Source organism: Eptatretus burgeri, chromosome 7 (genome assembly GCF_056783735.1).
Source record: "Eptatretus burgeri isolate ZD-2024b chromosome 7, Ebu_testis_v1, whole genome shotgun sequence".
In the NCBI taxonomy this organism is placed as follows: Eukaryota; Metazoa; Chordata; class Myxini; order Myxiniformes; family Myxinidae; genus Eptatretus; species Eptatretus burgeri.
In genome coordinates, this window is record NC_140967.1 from 90,540,807 (window position 1) to 90,560,806 (window position 20,000).

Here is a 20,000-nt window from a genome sequence, read left to right on the forward strand (position 1 = left end):
GCCAAAACTTCCTGATCTTCCTGGTTCTACGGGCTGCCTTTTTGTTGCAAAACTACAGCCTTCCCCAACCACAACCTGCTTTCCTACAGATCCCAATTTCTCTTTCATCAAGGACTGCCGCTTGGTCCCGAACTGATCCCTTCCTACCGAAGAAACCTGTCCGCCTGCAGCAGACACTTGACCTTCCGCCGATGTTGATTTACTGTCTGCAAAGTCGTGGTGCTCTAATGCATTAGAATGTTGTCCATTTGCAGATTCTTGGTCACCAAATATTGGGCCAAGTGTTGCTGTCACATCATCTTGACTGCTTCCCATTGAGGCTTTGTTGCTCGCTCCAAACCTATTGTCTTCATGAAGACCAGGGAAGTTCTTTATTTTTAACCCAGGTGCATGCCTTTTGGAAACCTGACCTCCACCTTCCACAGCCACATCCTGGGATTTCGATTCCAAGCTTCGGGTAGTATGCTTTTTGGAAACTTGACCTCCACCTTCGACAGCCACGTTCTGGGATATAGACTCCAAGCTCTGGGTAGTAGCCAAAGATGCCGAAGTAGAGGAGCCTGGAATCATGGACACCAGCACTTTCCTCAGCTGGGAAAAAAACGTGCTGCCATCCTCAGAATGCTCTGGCAACTCGTAAACTACAAATGGGAGCAAAAACATCAGACAAGATAATCAAATCAGCAAGACAAAACAGTCATTAAAGAGTAATCAACAATCTTGCTGCAATTCATACTGTGAGAGCTTATTGGTGTTTAATTCAGGAAATAATTTGTTTTCTTGCGAGCTATGCCACAACTTCACTTTGTGATGAATAGTTGTTAACACTTGACCAACAAGATTTAATGTTTTATCAACACTTTGTTGCTGTGAAGGATTTCATAATTGACATGCGTAAACCATGTTGCCAACGGATAAAGCAAACCATTTGATCAGAGTTATTTTAGGATACAATGCAGTATTCCAAGTGTTGTTGGTTGTGGTGGTGGTATTTGTTGCAGTGGGGTTAGTTTGTTGTGGTGGGTGTTAGTGGTGGTGATGGTGTGGCGTTGGTGTTTAGCCCGCAGGCCTGCGGCAAGGAGACAGCCAACTGATCTCCCGGGAGAGACAGGGTGGGAGACAGGGTGGGAGACAGGGTGGGAGACAGGGTGGGAGACAGGGTGGGAGACAGGGTGGGAGACAGGGTGGGAGACAGGGTGGGAGACAGGGTGGGAGACGGGGGGGGAGAGAGGGGGGGAGACAGGGTGGGAGCCAGGGTGGGAGGAAGGGTGGGAGACAGGGTGGGAGACGGGGTGGGAGACAGGGTGGGAGACAGGGTGGGAGACAGGGTGGGAGACAGGGTGGGAGACAGGGTGGGAGACAGTGAGACAGTGTGAGAGACAGTGAGACAGTGTGAGAGACAGTGAGACAGTGTGAGAGAGACAGTGAGACAGTGAGACAGAGAGACAGAGAGACAGAGAGACAGAGAGACAGAGAGACAGAGAGACAGAGAGACAGAGAGAGAAGACGTTCTGTGGGGACTGATCGGCGCTCTGACAAATCCAGGCAGCATGGAAGAGTGGGGAAGATTTGGCCCCCTGACTTTCATTGGGAGGTAAAACCACCACGAAGAGGCATCCCCAATAGATGCCGGATATTGTGTTGAGCATACTGGCGGATATAGGTCATACAGCGAACCCAAAAGGACTTATTGAAAAGGCCATTCAACAATTGAATGGTTTGCCGAGAGAACTTTTCTGGGGAGTGATTTAACAAAGATCCCCAAACTTGTGGCATCCTTTGGAATTCAAGTGGGATCACTGGTGAGTATTTATATTATTTGCGTGGTGAGTGCACGTCTTTAAGGTTCTAAGATTGCCATTGGTTCAGAAGTGCAGTGCACTCACAAGAGAAGAAGAAATTAAATATGGATCATTGAAAATCACACTTGTACGTCACAAGCTTGTGAACATGAAAACAAACAAGGCTGATTATGGATTTACATGAATAAATTTCCTTTTCGATAATCATGTGCGCGAGATAGCAAGGAATACACTTGCTTTTGTATAAAACCGAAAGTTTTGTGGACTTTTATTAAAAGCTAGTTTAAAAAAAAAAAAATAGAAAGAAGAAAGGGGGGGGGGGAACCGGGCAGTCTGGGAAAGACGGGCAGGCGTGCAAACACTGCTCGGCATGACAAATGAATGATACATCACCAGGGAAAACACTTAGTGCCAGAATATGCTGTCATCATATCGTGTCTGTGGACCCAATGCAAGGAGCCAAGGAATGCGAGATTTAATCACCTTGGTGTATGCGCAATTGCACAAGGCTTTTAAACATCCACCAAACCAGATCACTCAGCATTCAGTACCCACCCTCGGTGACATTTTCTTCTCCACAAAAATAGCAGTTAAAGTCTGCAGGTGTCAATGAAGTGAATGTTTTGTCAATGGGAAGATCAGGCCAGGAGGTCTTGCACCACCTATGCACAGGGTACATTTTCAATTTCACAAGAATATATATATATATATATATATATATATATATATATATATATATATATATATATATATATATATATATATATATATATCTATATATATATATATATATATATATATATATATATATATATATAGTTCACATGAACTCAGCGGGATATATTTTGAGACAAATATTGAAAAGTGAAAAGTTCGCTTCAGCATGTGCACTCAAACTTTCAGTTTGCCTAATCTCTAATAACCAACACATTCACACACATTTGACTAGTATCTTCCAAAATGTTTTTTTGGGGGGCGGCGGTAGTGTGAAGAGGGTGGGAGGGGGGATCAGAACCACCTCATATATGGTTCCTAACCAAAAGAGGTCAAGTGCCACACAACTCGGTTCAAAGTCACAATCGGCTTCGGAGTTCATCTGGGATCATTCCGAATGAAATTAACATTGGCCTAATCAGAATCCCCATCTGATCACTTGCCTCAATGCTGTGACCCCAGATTATAATCCCAAAAACTGTGTTGCTTTAGTCTTGTACTTGTCTGATACGCAATCTTTTCCAAGAGGCAGCTCATGGTCATGGGATGGAAGCATACCTCTGATACATCATCCGAGATATCTCATCACCGTAGAAAAAGCAGATGGTTGCAGCAGCAGAGTCACTTGTCATGTCAGAATGACAGGTTACGGTGACCTCCTGCAAAATAAATGGATGTTGTGCTTGCAATGCTCATAATTTGCAACAACAACAAAAAAAAACTACAGCCTCCCATGCTCATAATTTATGCATATACTGCTGTTGCAAAGTCACTCATGAACAATTAAATAAAGGCAGGTAGAATACATTGTTATGACTACTTATATAGGATGTAACAAAATTCTGGAATCATAGGTTAATTGTGTATATTCTAGCAAATGTTCAAATTGTCATCCGTGGTGTGCTTTGCAGTTATAAACTTGGAATTTTGAAGTTTCAAAGACTGCAAGCAGCGTATCCAAATTGATTTGGTTACATTCCTCTCAAATACGTTCTTTCAATGCCTCTATTCTTCGTGGACGGTTGGCATACACAACAGATTTCAGAAGAAAAAAAAAATTAATTAACTTATGATTCAATAATTTTGGTACACCCTGTATCACCAGAAGTCTTCTGGAACCAATCGATGTTTTTTTGGTATCAGAAAGAGAAAGATCCCCAAACACATTTTTCAGGAGGTATTCCCAAAATTGGAAGCACCAAAGCTCTAACTATTTTCCCACTGAAGTTTCCAACTGTAAAGTTTCAGAGTAGTTTTTAAGAGATATTCTGCTGTTCATTTTTCATTCAAATACCACTCCTTTACAGTCACACACAAGAAAGCTTTATCATATTCCAACAAGCTCAGTTGAACCGCAGGCATTTATTAAAACAAAGGGCCGAAGGTTGCAGAGGAGACATGTATACCCCTTGATGATGTTCCTTCAACACCAAGCAATCTGGAACCACCTCAAACTCTCCAGGTTCTGGCCGCAACATCTGAAACAACAAAAACGACAGCCTCCCATGAACTCGATAGGTTAGTAAGATGATATTCAATCTCAGCATTGCAAGACGATATTCAGTTCACAGGTCTTAGCAGGATGTGGTGTTGAAATTATCAATCCTGGCAAAAGTACCACTCTCCATGGATAGCAAACATCTGAGCAGAATGGTCATTGCAGAGGGAAATGTACAAAGGTTCCCAAGTCGAAATAGATTAGTCTAACAATGGCACCACCCATGCATACATCTGTATGACACAACCAGAACTTGGAACTGGATTAAGGTCTCATGAAATCTGCAGTCAACCTTTGGATGAAGGCCCAACTTAAAGACAATCGTTTCTTGATGGAATTAGCATTTTTTATATGTACCGTACTCTTTACACAACATTGGTGTTGGCGAAGCAGTTTCTTGGCAAGGGTCGTACTGGGAGATTTGCTATGGTCTTTCCAACATAGTTTGTCAGTGCTTAGCCTTTTAAATGCTGAGTGTCAAGCAAGGAAGCAGCATGTACCATTTTAAAAGTATTTGCTACGACTCAGCCAGGGCTTGAAACACTGACTTCTGAGACTCAGAGTGGATGCTCCAACCATCACACTATAGTCTGAAAATTAGGAATTACACAAATCAATTTTTTTATGCACATTTTAAAGTTGCTGCAAATACACAGGATTTACCAAGTTCCATCTGTGTTGGCTGAAGTACAATCATTTTTGTGAAGATGGACATGGTAATCACAATAAACTAATGTTTTGGGCCACCCTCTACCCAATTTACTTCAAATCAAATGACACTGGCATGCTGAAAAATGATGCCTCCTATTCTTTTTATCCAAAACAGGTAAAGATATTGTTATGAAACAAAGCACAATCCGCATATTAGTTCCTCCCACCACTGGGTGTGAAGTTTCGTGATTCTGACATGAGACTTCTCAGTGTTACATTGGTCAAGATGGCAGAGGACAGCACGACGTTGTCAGTGCTATGAAGTGCTGGAGATGAGAGTTGGGATGAGGTGACTGGAGATGAGAGTTGGGATGAGGTGACCGGAGATGAGAGTTGCACGCACCATTACAATCTTAAGAGTAAGACGGTCAATGGAGTACCACCACAAAGGATCACCAGCCCTGACTCGACTCCATCAGATTTTCAGATCTTTATAAAACTTAGCACCTTCGTGGAGAATATTTTTTTCCCCCCGACGATGTCAAGGCCGCTGTGAAGCAGTGGTTAAGCGTCACAAAACTACTTGAACGTTGGCAGAAATGTGTGGACTGCAGAGGGGATTATGTTGAGAAATAAACATCCACAATGGTAGAATAAAGATCGATGTTCATATCGGTCTTCGTTTCATTCAAAAACCTTTACCTGCTTTGGAGAAAAAGAATAGGAGGTACTACTTTTCAACATACCCTCATACATTAAATGTATGGGCAATGGTAACGATTTCCTTGTACTACCATACCTGGAACACAAACAATTCATCTTTTCGACAAACTAACAAAAAAAAGACAAATCTCTTATACAATGAACCATTACAGCAGTTTGATGACAACAAATGGGTAACAATCTTCCAACGTCTTGAACCTGAGGCAACTTGCATTAAAAGTATTTCTTCCAAACTAAACAACAAACTGCATCAATCCATGGCACAACCAAAGGCAAAAGGCATTAAACAAGGGCACAAGCAACACAAAGTGCTGCATCTGAAAACACCCCAGCCCATGCAGTATGAAAAGTGCAAAATCCACAGGTATGTGAAAAGTAGACAAAGTAAAGCAATGTAAACAAAAAGCGTTCCAGGTTCTGGGGTTGAAAGTGTTGGCCGATGGTTCTCACCTGCCTCCGTGAAGATCATAAAAGCTGAATTTCCCACACAGGTTCTGTCCAGTCTTTCCATCATCATTTCATCCCTGTGTTTTTGTCTTTCGTCCCATTTCCACAGCTTAACTGTGCCATTTTGGGACGTATTATCTTATTAGTGGTCATTGTGAGTGTCTCACTTAATCCCCCCCCACCCCCAAAAACATTTCATTTCGCTTCAAATCATCACCAACTCATTCTGCCTGTTATTTCTTTCATTTGATCATTCTTTATCCTTCCCATTGTCAAGTCCCAGGAGCAGAATTGCAGTTACATCAAGGGCTCCATTTTTTCACCGTCAATGTATTGTTCTGAGGCCTACAACCCCCCAGGTGCACATTTAGCTGTAACTTCCCCTCTGCTAACACCTCTTGTTGTCTGTGTGCTGTACCATCCTAACAGCAACTCATATATATATATATATATATATATATATATATATATATATATATATATATATATATATATATATATATATATATATATATATATATATATATATACATACATATATACATATACATATACATATACATATCTCTCTCACTCTCTCTCTTTGCCAACATGGACCAACTTTTAACCATCCATCCAAACTCTCTCTTCCTCATATGTGGTGATTTCAAATGTCACCTCACCATACCAATTGACTGGGTGTTGGTAACTGTCTTGCCAGCAAAGGACTTCTGTTATTCCATTGGCCTGACTCGATCTGAACTTTCCAACAAGGATTGCGACCAATGGCAAATCCTCCCTTCTTGACATTGCAATCAGCAAGTATCTTGCAAAAGTCTCCTCCTCTTCTTTTGCTCCAATTGGTTAATCCGATCATGTGCTTGTGAGAGTAAACATCTCTACTGGCTATTTTCAGATCCACCTCAGCAGCTCAGCAAGTCTGGCAGTTTACCAAGGTCTCTTCTTTTTCTTCTTTCGTATGCATCACAAGGCTGTGGGGTTACATCGCTGGTTGAAGGAGCAGCTGTGATGCCAATGCAATGCCCTCTGCAGGATATGGAAGGAATTTGTAATTTGGTCATGGTTGGTGATGGCTCACCTACTTTTTGCGAAGGACACCATGAGATCTTTAACGCCCAACAACGAATGCCGGCAGATGGGACACCCAGTTTAACGTCCATCCGAGGCACACACATTGATGAATCACTCAAGCTGTGAAACACCAGGATGACAGTTTATAGCTGGGTTGGAATTCAAACCCAGGCGAGACAGCTTAGAGTGTCCACATACCTCCAGGCATTTGTGTCAGCCATTCACTCAGACTGACTCGCAGGGACTGAAAGCAGCCATCTCACTTCAGGACTGGTCTCCTATATCGGGTCACCCTGATACTAACTCAGCCTGGGAATTCTTCCACACAAGCCTGCTCTCTTTTATGTACAGATTAACCTCTTCTCATCTGCAGTTGGGCCCCACCCCCTGCTGGGTTTTCAATAATTTGCTCGTCAATGGATGGGGTCGGTGGGTCGTTTTTATATGCGTTTAAATGGAAGATAAGTATGTGGAGTCAGTGATTTTCCAATTCACAAAAGTGCTTTTCTGTTTCAAAAAAATCATGTACATTCCATTTGAAAAAATAAATTCCATTTCATGTTAACAATATGAAAAGCAGCATTTAATTGTGCACTTGTCTCCATACCTAAAATCATCCACAGCACTGCTGTATTTTTTGCCATCAGGGTGACACAAATGGGAAGAATACAATTATAAATGGCAGGTGGGAAAAATGTGGAAACTGTATCCATGGGATATGGCACTTTAAAGCTAAATTAATGTTGACGGACAAACACCTGCTCCCCAAGGAGCATTAGGGGTCGAGGGTGATGGTGGGACAAATTTCTTTTGTGTACATGGCGAATACACTCTCCCCTCCAGAAAAAAACAAATAAATAAACAAACAAATCACATAAACCCACCCTCATGGGGGGAAATGGGGTGACTTATTTTGTGCCAATGACTTGACCCTGGGTACCCACAGCACGTATGCAAATTTTGATGAAGAAAGACAAAGCTGGTTGAACCTATAATTGAACACAACGACAAACAGACAGACAGATGCATTGTACAGTATTTTGATATGTTTAAGATGTCCCTGAATGCTCACCTGCAAAGGAAGTATGAAGACAAGGCAGTATGTACATTGGCACAAACACACCAAGACTCGGATTTTGGTCCTCCTGCATAGGTACCGACAGTGCCACACCCCATGATCCAGTGAATCCACGACTCCCCAGGCCCGACCCAGAGGTCTGTTGACCTCTGACTCACAGCCAGAGGAGACATGAATATCACTGCCAAGGTAAGTGAATCTCTCCGCGACCTCAACATCCTCACCACAAACAGGATAGCAGCCTCCAGGATGTCATTGAAAGCCTGGATCTTAGTTTTGACCCAGGAAACCCGTAATCCCAACGGCTGTGCCTTCCCATTCAGCACCACCAGGGCCTCCAAAAGAATACCCAGTCTCTGCAAAGATGACTGCATCATCTGCGAAATCAAGGTCAGAGATCTTGACATTCCCAAACGATGCACCGCAGCTTGATCTCTCCGACATCCTCCCCAGAATCCAGTTGACACAAGCACTGAAACATGTGGGGGCCAGTGCACACCCCTGACGAACTCCAATAACAACTGGAAATAAGTCGGAGATGGTATCACCACATCTCACAACACTTTCAGTACCAGAGTAGAGTTCAGACATCACATTGATCAGCTGTGGTGGCCACCTAACTAAGACCAAGAATCCTCCAAAGGGCATCCTGATTCACTGAATTGAACGCTTTACAGAGATAAACATAGGCTGCAAAAAGCCCCTGCCGAAACTCTTGTCTGCGCTCGGTGAGAACCCGAAGAGCAAGGATACGGTCAATCTTTGACCTCTTTGGTGTAAAGCCCGATTGCTCTGGGCGTCGGTGCTCAAGCATATGGTGCCTTATCAAGAATTATCCGAGCAAAGACCTTGCCCGGCATTGAGAGCAGCGTCACGCCTCGGTAGTTGTTGCAGTCTTGGCGATCACCCTTCCCTTTCCAGAGAAGGAACAACAAGGCCCCTCTTCCAGTCAATTGGGATGATGCCTGTGTTCCAGGCAGAGCACAGAACTGCATGCAACAACATGAGTACAGCATTTCCACCAGCCTTGAGAAGTTCTGCATGGATGCCACAAATCCCAGGAGCTTTACCCTATGTCAACCGGTTCACCGCAGCTTGTGTTTCCACAAACGAAGGTGGATCACAGTTGATTGGAGGGTCAGCAATCAGGATAGTAACACCCCTGACATCCAACTCAACAGCTGGTGGATTTGCCTGGTACAGCCGCTCAAAGTAACCGGCTCAGCGGGCCTTCATTTCGTACTCCTCTGTCAAGAGCCAACATACCACCTACATTTACTGTTCCTTTTGTGAGGTTTCGTCATAGTCTGTTCCATATTCTAGCTCCTCCACAAGCCTACACTCTGTATACAACCCCCTCACCCCCTTCCCCCCCAAAAAAAATCCCATACCCTGCGAGTTTTGTAAACGACAGCACGAACAAAGGCAGCCCGGGAGCCTGTGTTGTGCAGTCGGAAACGAGCAAAGTGCGATGAGTCTCCTGGGTCCAGTCCGAGTGTAAGACTGTAGCCATCTGGTGTGGCTGTAGCTCCCTCCACAACCAGGTGGCTCATACCACCATAACCAGTTAGAGGGATCTGTGGGGAATGGAAAAAAGGGGGGGTGGGGGCGGAGAAGAGGGAATATTTAATTCACAAGTAAAAAAAGGGCGAGGCACAGGAGGAATATTTCATAAGCAAATCAAAAACAAAAATACATCGGCGGGGCAAAAGGAACGGTAAAAGCTGTATAACGTGGAAGCATGAATGCATGCAAAAAGGCTAACCGTGAACTTTACGCTATGCAAACTCGCTCTCTGCGCAAGCTGCTTGATATCAAGTTTGGCGAGTAGGCAGGCGTGGCGTGTGGGTGTGAAGAGCAAGCGCACGGCAGCATCCTCCTGTTGACGCAGTTGTAGCTCCATAGAGCTGCCAAGCAATTCTTCACGCCCAAACCGATTCTGCAGCTGCTCAGAAAAAGAAATAAAACTGAGTGGCCCACAAGCATGGGTTGCACACCTCTCTCGGCAACCTTAAATGGTGACGACACCCCCTCACCGTCACCCCACCCACCCCCTCTGCCTAATGGTCACCTGGAAGCAATCCTGATCGGGACCTCTCACAATGAGTCGCAAGTTCAATGTCTGATTATCTGAGCTGTTCCTCAGGATCACCTTCATCTGCCTGCAAAGCCAAAAAAAATAAAAATACAATGAAAACGTTTTGATAACGATTCAATCGAAGCAGGCTCACAGCAACAGTAATTTCCTGCAATCAAATCTGATTTCACTGTAGCAGCAGCATGTTCCAATTTTCCCAGAAACAATTCCTGCAACCAGCATGCATTAGGCCTTTGAGAAAATAAAAGAAAAAAGGTACATGAAACATCCACATACGCACACCATGGCACATTATACATCTACATTCCACAAACCATGATCTACTGCCAAAGCCAAAGCAAAGTGCTGCCTTGTGGACCAACTTGCAAGTGGCTACCATCGGTGTAACCTGAGTAAAACGTTTCCTATTCGGTAGAAATCTGGCACCTATTAGCCCACACACGCGAAGCGAGAATCAGGGTAAAGCAATTTGTTCATGTCTGTCCGCAAATGTCAGTTTATGATCGAAGAACAACTTTATTTGAATTGAATGTTACATCTTGAACAAGAATCGGAACATGAATCGGAAAGCAAATTGAAGTGCTGTTAGATAGGGTGGTGTACTCAACACTGCGTCAACGGCGGAAAATTCCAGAATTTATTTATTTATACGACTTTTAATCTTAATTTTATTTAAATTGAATCATAGAATACGCTCGTCGTTTATCATCACAATATCAATTTCTTGTTCATCATCATCATCATAATATTAATAACAATAATAGTAATATTCTTTTTCAGACGGCATATTTCTGAGCTGTCTCTGGCAGATGGTACCAGAATCATTACCAATGATAGAGTTTTACCTCGCGCATCATCCTTTGGTATTGTAATTTTCATAGCTTGAAAGAATTCCACAAAACGTATGAAAAACTACATTCCTTTGTAAAAGGATAGGCAGCGGTCCAAGGGGTGGCCGGGACTGTAAGACTGTCAAACAGCCTGATGGGAGTGGGGCCACGATGCATTTGCCTCAATGCCGCGCATATGGACATCAAATAATATCAGCAGAAACATCATGCCTCAGGAAATCCCTTGCTTTTTAGTGTTAAATTTATGAAAATAAAATAATAATAGCGAGGTACCAGTGCTTCACACGGGACACACGTGATCACGAACCCTCCTCCAGTCACTATCAAGGTAAAAGCGAACCACGTGATCAAGAACCTTCTTGAGTCGTGGATTCTCAGCGGCAGAATGGCTTTGGCATCTGGCATCGTATAGAACAGCCTGAACAGGGGATTATCCACTCTAAATTAAATAAATATTTGAACTGATATTTAGTGTTCCTTTCATCTTTGTTTTGGCATACTGCTTCGAGTAGAGTGGTCAATGTTCAATTAAGCAGAGGTAACTGTTTATTTGGCTCATTTGCACACATCACTGGCTCGCTACACAGAGCTGTGCATTCTGAAATCGTTGCACACACGTCTGATATTGAGCCATTCATACTTTTCATTGGTGTGTCCAGTGTTGAAGCCTACATAAGAGATTCTCGTATGGACAGGACAGGTACTTGGGATACAGAAAACAAAATTCTTACTCGAGCACATTTGCTGAATACGCAACACCCTAGTGTATGTGTACAACAGAGAGAGTATGGATTGGGTAAGGTACTCTCCTATGCATGTTGATGAAAATTTGCCTGATAATGTCATGCAGATGGCTATGTACATCAGGCTTCTTCAGGATGATCACTTTGATGTTGTCCTCTACACTGTTAACCCACAGTAATTATTTTAGAAGTTTTCAAAGTGCAGGCCATCATGTGCCCTGAGGCTGGATGAAGACATTATTACCCTGCGCTCGCGAAGCAAAAAGCAGGGTTAAGCGATCGGTAGCGTACGTACATACGTCATACGTGTCTGCATTTTGTAAAGAGCACACATCAAAAACCAGTCAGCGGAGGAAATTGAAACTTTACCACATGTTCTATCACAATGTGATATAGCGGTCCCTCTTTTGAGGTCAACAACGGCCAATTTTCTAAAATCCTCAATTTTCATCTGATTGACTTGAAATTTGAACAGGATTTACATATCAGGTCACTAGATTCAACTACCAATTATTTTGAGGTCACCATATGCCAAAAGATCAACTAAGAGAAGATCCAAATTGGATCTAAGAGAAAAATATTCGAAAATATTCGTAGGAGAAACCGCTCAACCGATCAATGCAAAGTTTAACTAATTGATCAACTACCCATGGGAAATATAGTTTGATTAAGATGACATCATCGGTCACATGGTCTGGCAGCCATAATTGGATCAAAGAAAGAAAGAAAATAATAATAATACTAAAACCTTAAAAAACAAAAGAGTTGGCTTGCACCAAGTCCTCCTCAAGACTGCGTGGGGTATGTATTCGATGAACACCATCTAGTTGTTTGAGAAACTACCAATAAGACAGAGCTGCAAGATACAGTCAGGGTTACGTAAGACATCCAGGATTTGACATTGCTGACCAAGATCTCTTGGCACTTTTGCTCCAAGATTGGGTATCCTCCGAGTACCATACCATTCTGTTATTCAACATAATTTAAAAAATTACAGAAACAGGTGAATGAATTTTTTTTTAATGCTAAATGAAAAAAAGCAATGTAGGGATGACAAACAACAGTCTGAAAAAAGGTTTTAAACAAGATAGGGATGATGTTGGTTTAGAGAGTTCATCCATCCATCCATTGGAACCATACTCTGTGCAGAGCGTCGGTGCTGCCTAAGCAGTCTCCTTGGCTATTGGGTACAATCCTGGACGGGTCGCCACTCTGACACAGGATACCAGAAAGGTGGCACTCATTTTGCCGACCTCAGAAGGATGACAGGCAGAGTCAACCCCACCTGGTTTAGAGAGTTGCTAACAGTATTGCCATCACAGATCAATCCCAACATCACTGCCTCCTTTACACTTCATCAATTATTGCTTAAAGCTTCAACAAACACTCCACCGGTTAGAACAGTACTTGATTACTCTTGTAGTGTAGCCACATACTGAGACTACAAATTGGCAGCCCGGCTGCAATGTTAACACCAGTACATAAACATCAACTTCTTACAAACTGCACGCACATCTCCAACAACAGCATTCTACAATTATCTGCATTTATGATTGGTTAGTCCAACTCAATAATAAAAATAAAGAAGGAAAGACAACTGAAGTTGCAAGAACTCCCTGAAATTATAGAGCAGCTTCTTTTCTTATGCTGAGATGAAATATCGGAGCGTCTAATACTTTTAGCTCAACAATAGTTTGGAGGCAGTAGTGATGTTGGGATTGTTATGTGACGGCAATCGTTAGCTACTCTAAACCAACATCATTCCTATCTTGTTTAAAACCTTTTCAGACAGTCATCCCTGCATTGCTTTTTTATTTAGCAAAAATTTATTCACTCGTTTTATACTTTAACACGGTAGAACAAATTGCCTTCTTGTCACTTCCAAGAACCTCCAGTTTAGCAGTACTTGGAGATGTTAAATAAGGCCGGTGTAAAAGACTGCTTCAGTAGCACTAAACTTCTGGAATTCTTTAAACAAACTTTAAAATCATAATTTTATTTCAAATGGAGTATATACTTGAACACTGCATGTTCTTATGAAGTCTAGTTTTGACATGTGTTGCACGTGCAAAATGTCAGGGATGTTTCACTACAAGGAAATAAAATATTGGTTGCACAAATAGTATCCCTAGATGATATTTAATCAGAAAATAACAGGAGAGGGCACATTATTTGTACGTACATGATGTCGCGTATCAAATTGCAAAAAAAAATGTGAACAACACCTTCAAGAAAGAGGGTCTCGCATAAGCATCAATGAATGAAACATTGTTGTCTTCTTCTTGCGTATGGCAGCTTAGCTGGGAGCTATCATTTCTTGGAAGCATGACTGTGTCGCTGATGCAGTGTTCCTCTACCAGTACACACTGGTACTCATTTCACCGACCTCGGAAGGATGACAGGCCGAGTCAACCCCCTGGTGTACTAATTCAACACCAGGCTTCAACATTGTTGTAATAAAATTGGAATGAGTCAAATGAAGAATTCCTGGAGGATTTGGTACCTTTTAGCATTGAGCAAAAAAACTCCAAAGTTTTCAGGGATTCTGTTGACGAGGAAATGCTGAAACCACGATATTCCAAGGGTGTTCTAATGAAACCAGGTCTAAGCACATAGTAAGCCATGGTAGACTTTTAGAGAAACACTGACTCGATCGTAAAGCCCAGTTTAAATGTGCATTATAATCTCATCCACGCTTGTATACAAATGACATGATAACAGGCAGAGGAACATCCCAGTAAAATACATTGCACTCAGAAGATTATCAACTGCACAACAACATATTTTAAACACAAAATATTGTCAGCAAAATAACATCAAACGCATTATTTAAGTTTTGATCACCTCATTATGGAAAGTACCGTGTCGCTGGGTTTGGCGAGACGCATATTAGTTGATCCATAAAATCAACAACGCTTTCAAAATGGGACGAGTCAGCAAACATTACATTTGCTCGCAATAGTCTCAAATCAGTACTCCCAAACAAAGACTGTTCCTATTGCATGCATATGCTTTTGCTGACATTGGAAGCGAGCTATTAGTGTTGGGAACCATGCAAGTTGACAACACTCGATCAAAAGCTGCCCAGTACGGGACTTTCAAAATGATGCAATCTGCCTCAGAATGCTCGGTGCGCATACGCATCACGCCATAGCTCATACGCAGCAATGTTGATTCGGCCACGTTTCCATATACCGTGTGCGAGATAAAGATCGTTACCTAAAATGGCTCACAAAGCTTCTGAAAAGCGAAAAAAAATACTTGGAAAAGTACCTGAAAGTAATGTCTTTGCACAACAAAAGAGCTGGAGAACTTTCACTTTGCCCAAAAAGGTGAAATTTTGCAACTACCCGAACTACAAAATCTCCTGCCAACGTGGGCCAGCACTAGGCCTGAAGGATCGCTGATGGGCGCGTTATACCAAAACTCCTGACGGATCACGACCAGTGAATGGACATCGAACCTTGTGGGAGTGGTTCCTGTGAACACGGCAAGCTTGGTGATTTATTTAATGGATGTCTGCAATTGGAAATATGATGCCATGCTTATCAACAGAGTAATGGCTACCGACTCTGACAAAGCTTGTGTTCACGATGTGAAAATATACAAAGCTTGTGCCAGCGACATTTACGTGGGAGCCGTACGTATCAGGCAGACTCCCCGAGGGAAACACCGTATCTGGTCTGGGTACTTCTTAAAAGCAATGGGAAGACCATATCTGGAGGCTTATGAATGCACACAGGGGTAAGTTTAAAATTGGTTCACAAAAAAATATTTTCACGAAAAAAATAAGTGACCACTATATTCGTTATTGTTGTGTGTCTGTCTGTCTGTCTGTCTGTCTGTCTCGAGCATAGCTCCCGTGGGTTTTGATCCGATCCTGACAAAATTTTGGTGGGAGGTATACATCATGATCGAGTTATGTTTTCCTGAAAATGGGCGTGGTGCGCCCATTATGGGTGGAGCCACGCCCAAAAAACGTGTTTTTAGGGGGTCGCCGATTTCAATTTACATCTCCTTGGGGGTTTGTCGAATATTACAGGGGTTTCGGCATTTGGTTAGCCCAATGGCACCTGCATAGCCCCACAGAGCTCGATTTTTCATTTTCGTCCCAAGGTCAAGGTCACGAACTTAGAAAATTGCGAATTTTGACATAAAAAATTTTCTTCTCCGAGGGGTTTGTCGAATCTGGCAGGGGTTTCGGTATTTGGTTAGCCCAATGGCACCTGCATAGCCCCACAGAGCTCGATTTTTCATTTTCGTCCCAAGGTCAAGACCACAAGGTCAAGAACTTAGAAAATTGTGAATTGTGTTTTTAGGGGATAGCCGATTTCAATTTGCATCTTCTGCAAGGGGGTTTGTCGAATCTGGCAGGGATTTCGGTATTTGGTTAGCCAAATGGCACCTGCATAGCCCCACGGAGCTCGATTTTTCATTTTCGTCCCAAGGTCAAGATCACAAGGCCACAAACTTAGAAAATTTTGAATTTTGACATAAAAATCAAACGACCACCCAAACTTTGAGAGCTTGGATGACAATATTTTTTTATGCATGATCTTGAGGTCATTCCCCACCTAAAGTCTTGAAACCATTTTGCTCGATCTCGAACATCTTGCACGTGGCACCCCCTTCAAGTTTGTTTTTATGCTGATTTCATCAAAGTATGGATAATCCGATGAGTGCGAAATGCCATATAGCCTATATGACGTTATATTGTTCCTGGAATGTTCCAGAGGAAGTTTTGCACCAAAGGTCATAATCCTTGACCTTTGACCTTTAAAGGTCAAATTTTCAAAGTTGTGGGAATCGAACCGGGTTTTCAACCTTCTTCAACAAACTAACTCCAATAAGCGAAAGCACGTATCCTTTTTCCTTATTTTAATGTCCACAACATTGTTTTGTGACCTTTAAAGGTTATGCAAAGGTCAAATTTTTTTAAGTTGTTGAACGAAACCGGGTTTTCGACATTTTGCAGCTCATAACCTGTCACCCGTACCACATCATGTTGATCATTTTTATAACTTGGTCAAACATTATCAAATCATCTCATCCTTGACTTCTGAAACAATCTACATCGTCAAATACCGCTCGTGAACCATCGTCGTCTTCAGACTTGTCAAATTTTAAAATCATGATCTTTATTAGTAATCATGTTGGGGGTGAGGTGGGAAGGGTGGCGACAGAGCTGTTGTAAATATATTGTTTTGTTGGTTCCGAGGAGACAAGATAAATTGCACAAGATTTTTGCCGATATTATTAAAAACTGGTGTGTGTGTGTGTGTGTGTGTGTGTGTGTGTGTGTGTGTGTGTGTGTGTGTGTGTGTGTGTGTGTGTGTGTGTGTGTGTGTGTGTGTGTGTGTGTGTGTGTGTGTGTGTGTGTGTGTGTGTGTGTGTGTGTGTCTGCTGCCACTACCTTGTATCAACAAGAAAATACAGGAACTCGACCAACACTCATCCACGGATATTTCTCGTACTCCCACATTTCCACGAGTCCGATTTGTACCCAAACTAAGATCCAGGCTTTCAATGACATCTTGGATGCTGCTGTCCTGTCTGTGCCTGTTTGTGGTGAGGATGTTGAGGTCATGGACAGATTGACTCACAGCCAGCAGAGACATGAATATCACTGCCAAGGTAAGTGAGAGGTCAATAGACATCTGGGTCGGGCCTGGGGAGTCATGGACTCACGAGATAATGGGGTGTAGTGCTGTCGGTACCTGTGCAGGAGGACGAAAGTCTGAGTCTTCAGGTCCTTGGTGCTTCCAGTCTTGCTCTATGGATGTGACTTGTACTTTGACCAAGCATCTGAGACAGAGACTTAATTCCTTTGGTCCCAGGTCTCTTCGGAAAATCCTTGGCTATCGCTGGTCGGACTTTCTGTCCAACGAGCGGTTGCTGAGAGAGACTCAAATGAGATTTGTTACCTGCATAGTCTGTGAGCATCAGCTGCGGCTGTATGGACATGTGGCTTGTTTTCCTGACGCTGATCCTGCTCACCAGATTCTCTCATCGAGGGAGTCTCGTGAGTGGAGGCGGCCAATGAGCCGACCACGTGGCTCGTGGTTGCAGCAGGTTGATCGGCATCTCAAGGAGATGGGGATGGGCTCGGCATCTGCCTGGGGGATGGCCAGATGGAGGCTCCTGGAGTACCGGCGGAAAGTGGATGCAGCGACGCGTTGCTCTGGCGTATGCTCCCAGACCTGACCTGACCTGATTTGTATCCAGGAACACAACAATTATATTTAACAATTTGGAAATTGCCAATGTTTTGTTTAAATGCTGAAAATTATGTTTAAAAGACCATTTGAATGAAAGATTTTGCACCAGCAACGGCAGGTTAAAAGTGCCCGTGGGAGCAGAAGTGAGCCGCTGAAAACGTACGCCCAGTGCATGCACAAAAGGCCTCGTTTGCATTCGTACGTCATTTTGAAAGCCCCATGTTGATGCACCTTGCACGGTGAAACTGTTACTGCAGTATGGTTGTACACCCTATCAACAAAGACAAAGTCCTCAAAACCAGTTGCCATATTTATCCAGAACGAGTTATGCTGATGGGCTGAGCCATACTACGGATTCTGCACAAAATTCTTTCAATAAAACTGACAATTAAAAAAATAAAAAGCCTTAAAGCTTTAGTTTAGAGGAACAGGCCAAACCAGGTACACAAAACATAATCCACGGCAATGTAATCACGTGACTGAATGACGTCATGCACCCCAAAGTGAGTACTCCCACACTCACTGTGCCCTTCCCAACGTGACACCACCCCAGCTGAGGTACTGCCGGTTGGACAGAAGTGGGGGGATTTCCGGGAATGATGGGCTGACTAGTCGTTGAGCAGTCGGATCAGCCACCTGGCCACACAACATCACCTCGTACGTAGGTCCGGTTGGACACACCGAAATGAGAAGCACGCTGTTATGGACAGACAAGAGGCAGGAGGAGCACAGGTAATTATATCGCAAAATACGTTTTGGACAGAAAGCCGAGCGCTTTATAAGATTAAAGCATAACGACAAAATATGGGGAAATTTTGACCAACAGCCGTGATCGATAATGCGGTAATGAGCTGGCATGAATGGGCATACAACTTTGCAGCAGAACAGCACAGATATATCTCGAGTAAACCTGTTGAGTGCCTCGGCAGCAGACGATCCTGGAGTAAAGTTCACCTCCACCATTGTCTCTGCACCCGGCAAGAGCCGCAGTGAGGGTGGGCGCACAGAAAAGCTGTCCTCGTACTGAGAAACCTGCGCATAGAGTCAAACGCAATGAAATTGTAAAAGGTCGGGACATTCAGAAGGTATCAGAGATGAACTTGCGAAAGCAAGCTGCTTATCATTTTTAAGCAACAAGACGCTCCGATCCAGCTCACCTTGAGGTCCAGGTCAAGCATAATATTCCCTGCGTTCTTCAGTGGAATGTGTTGCCGAATCATCCGCTCAGGTGCGGTATTGAAAACCAGGTTCTGTGACGTCAGAGTTTTCACTGTTACTTACAAAGGAAGCACAGCTAAACACTTTGGTGATAATTTTACTTGAACCAAGGTGGTTTAAGGACAGGTGAGAGGATGAGAAAAAATAAACTGTAAGGGTCAGGAATATTATAACTGGAGGTGATTATTTACAATGCTGATTAGTCATCGCCGGTGGAGCTTCCTGCTACAGTCTTTATGAACTGACCTGCCTGCATCAAATCAAGATGCTATGAACAGCTTTTTCAAGAGCAATTCCTCAACTATCCATCCATCCATCCACTGGGACCATACTCTGTGCAGAGCGTTGGTGCTGCCTAAGCAGTCTCCTTGGCTATTGGGTACAATTCTGGACGGGTCGCCACTCCGACACAGGATACCAGCATGCTGGCACTCATTTTGCCGACCTCGGAAGGATGACAGGCAGAGTCAACCCCACCTGGTATTAATTCAACAGCCGAGTGGGATTTGAACTCAGGATCCTCGGATCCTAAGCCCACCACCCTAACCATTAAGCCAACACCAGGCATCCTCAACTATAAAAGCTGCCTTTTATACCCATGTTACCTTTATGGACTAGGTAGCCATGCACACACCAGTTCATCTGTATAATAAACTTCCATTGCCATCAAAATACTTCAATATATTCTCCACCTTTGCTCTGATTGCAAGTCATTTTGCACGTCACACCTGCATCAATTTGCTCAGCTTACTTGAGTAACCACCGATTTGGTTATATTTTGTCAAACTTCCTCAACAACCATCTCCCATTTAATCGACTGAATGGGCAAATAACTGTGCATCGCCGTGGAAGTGACCCAAAAGGCCTGCCCTTGTGAAAAGTAACAGC

General features: G+C 43.2%; 1 protein-coding gene across 12 annotated transcripts in view; it reads right to left on the reverse strand.

Moving 5' to 3' along the window:
• Positions 1-20,000, reverse strand: part of PMEPA1 (prostate transmembrane protein, androgen induced 1) — a 282,083-nt gene that overhangs the window by 198,618 nt on the left and 63,465 nt on the right. For all 12 annotated transcript variants that reach the window (XR_015060363.1, XM_085889548.1, XM_085889546.1 and 9 more), the window contains 10 exons: positions 19,052-19,144; positions 18,805-18,926; positions 18,418-18,591; positions 10,056-10,146; positions 9,750-9,929; positions 9,376-9,561; positions 3,923-3,994; positions 3,075-3,175; positions 2,358-2,464; positions 1-641 (listed from right to left, as the gene is read on the reverse strand). The exon at positions 1-641 is cut by the window's left edge and continues 296 nt beyond it. Coding sequence is in view for 11 of the 12 variants with exons in the window: in XM_085889548.1 (XP_085745674.1) it covers positions 1-641; positions 2,358-2,464; positions 3,075-3,175; positions 3,923-3,994; positions 9,376-9,561; positions 9,750-9,929; positions 10,056-10,146; positions 18,418-18,591; positions 18,805-18,926; positions 19,052-19,144 (1,767 nt within the window). In the remaining variant the exon portion in view is untranslated. The remainder of the gene's footprint in view (positions 642-2,357; positions 2,465-3,074; positions 3,176-3,922; positions 3,995-9,375; positions 9,562-9,749; positions 9,930-10,055; positions 10,147-18,417; positions 18,592-18,804; positions 18,927-19,051; positions 19,145-20,000) is intronic.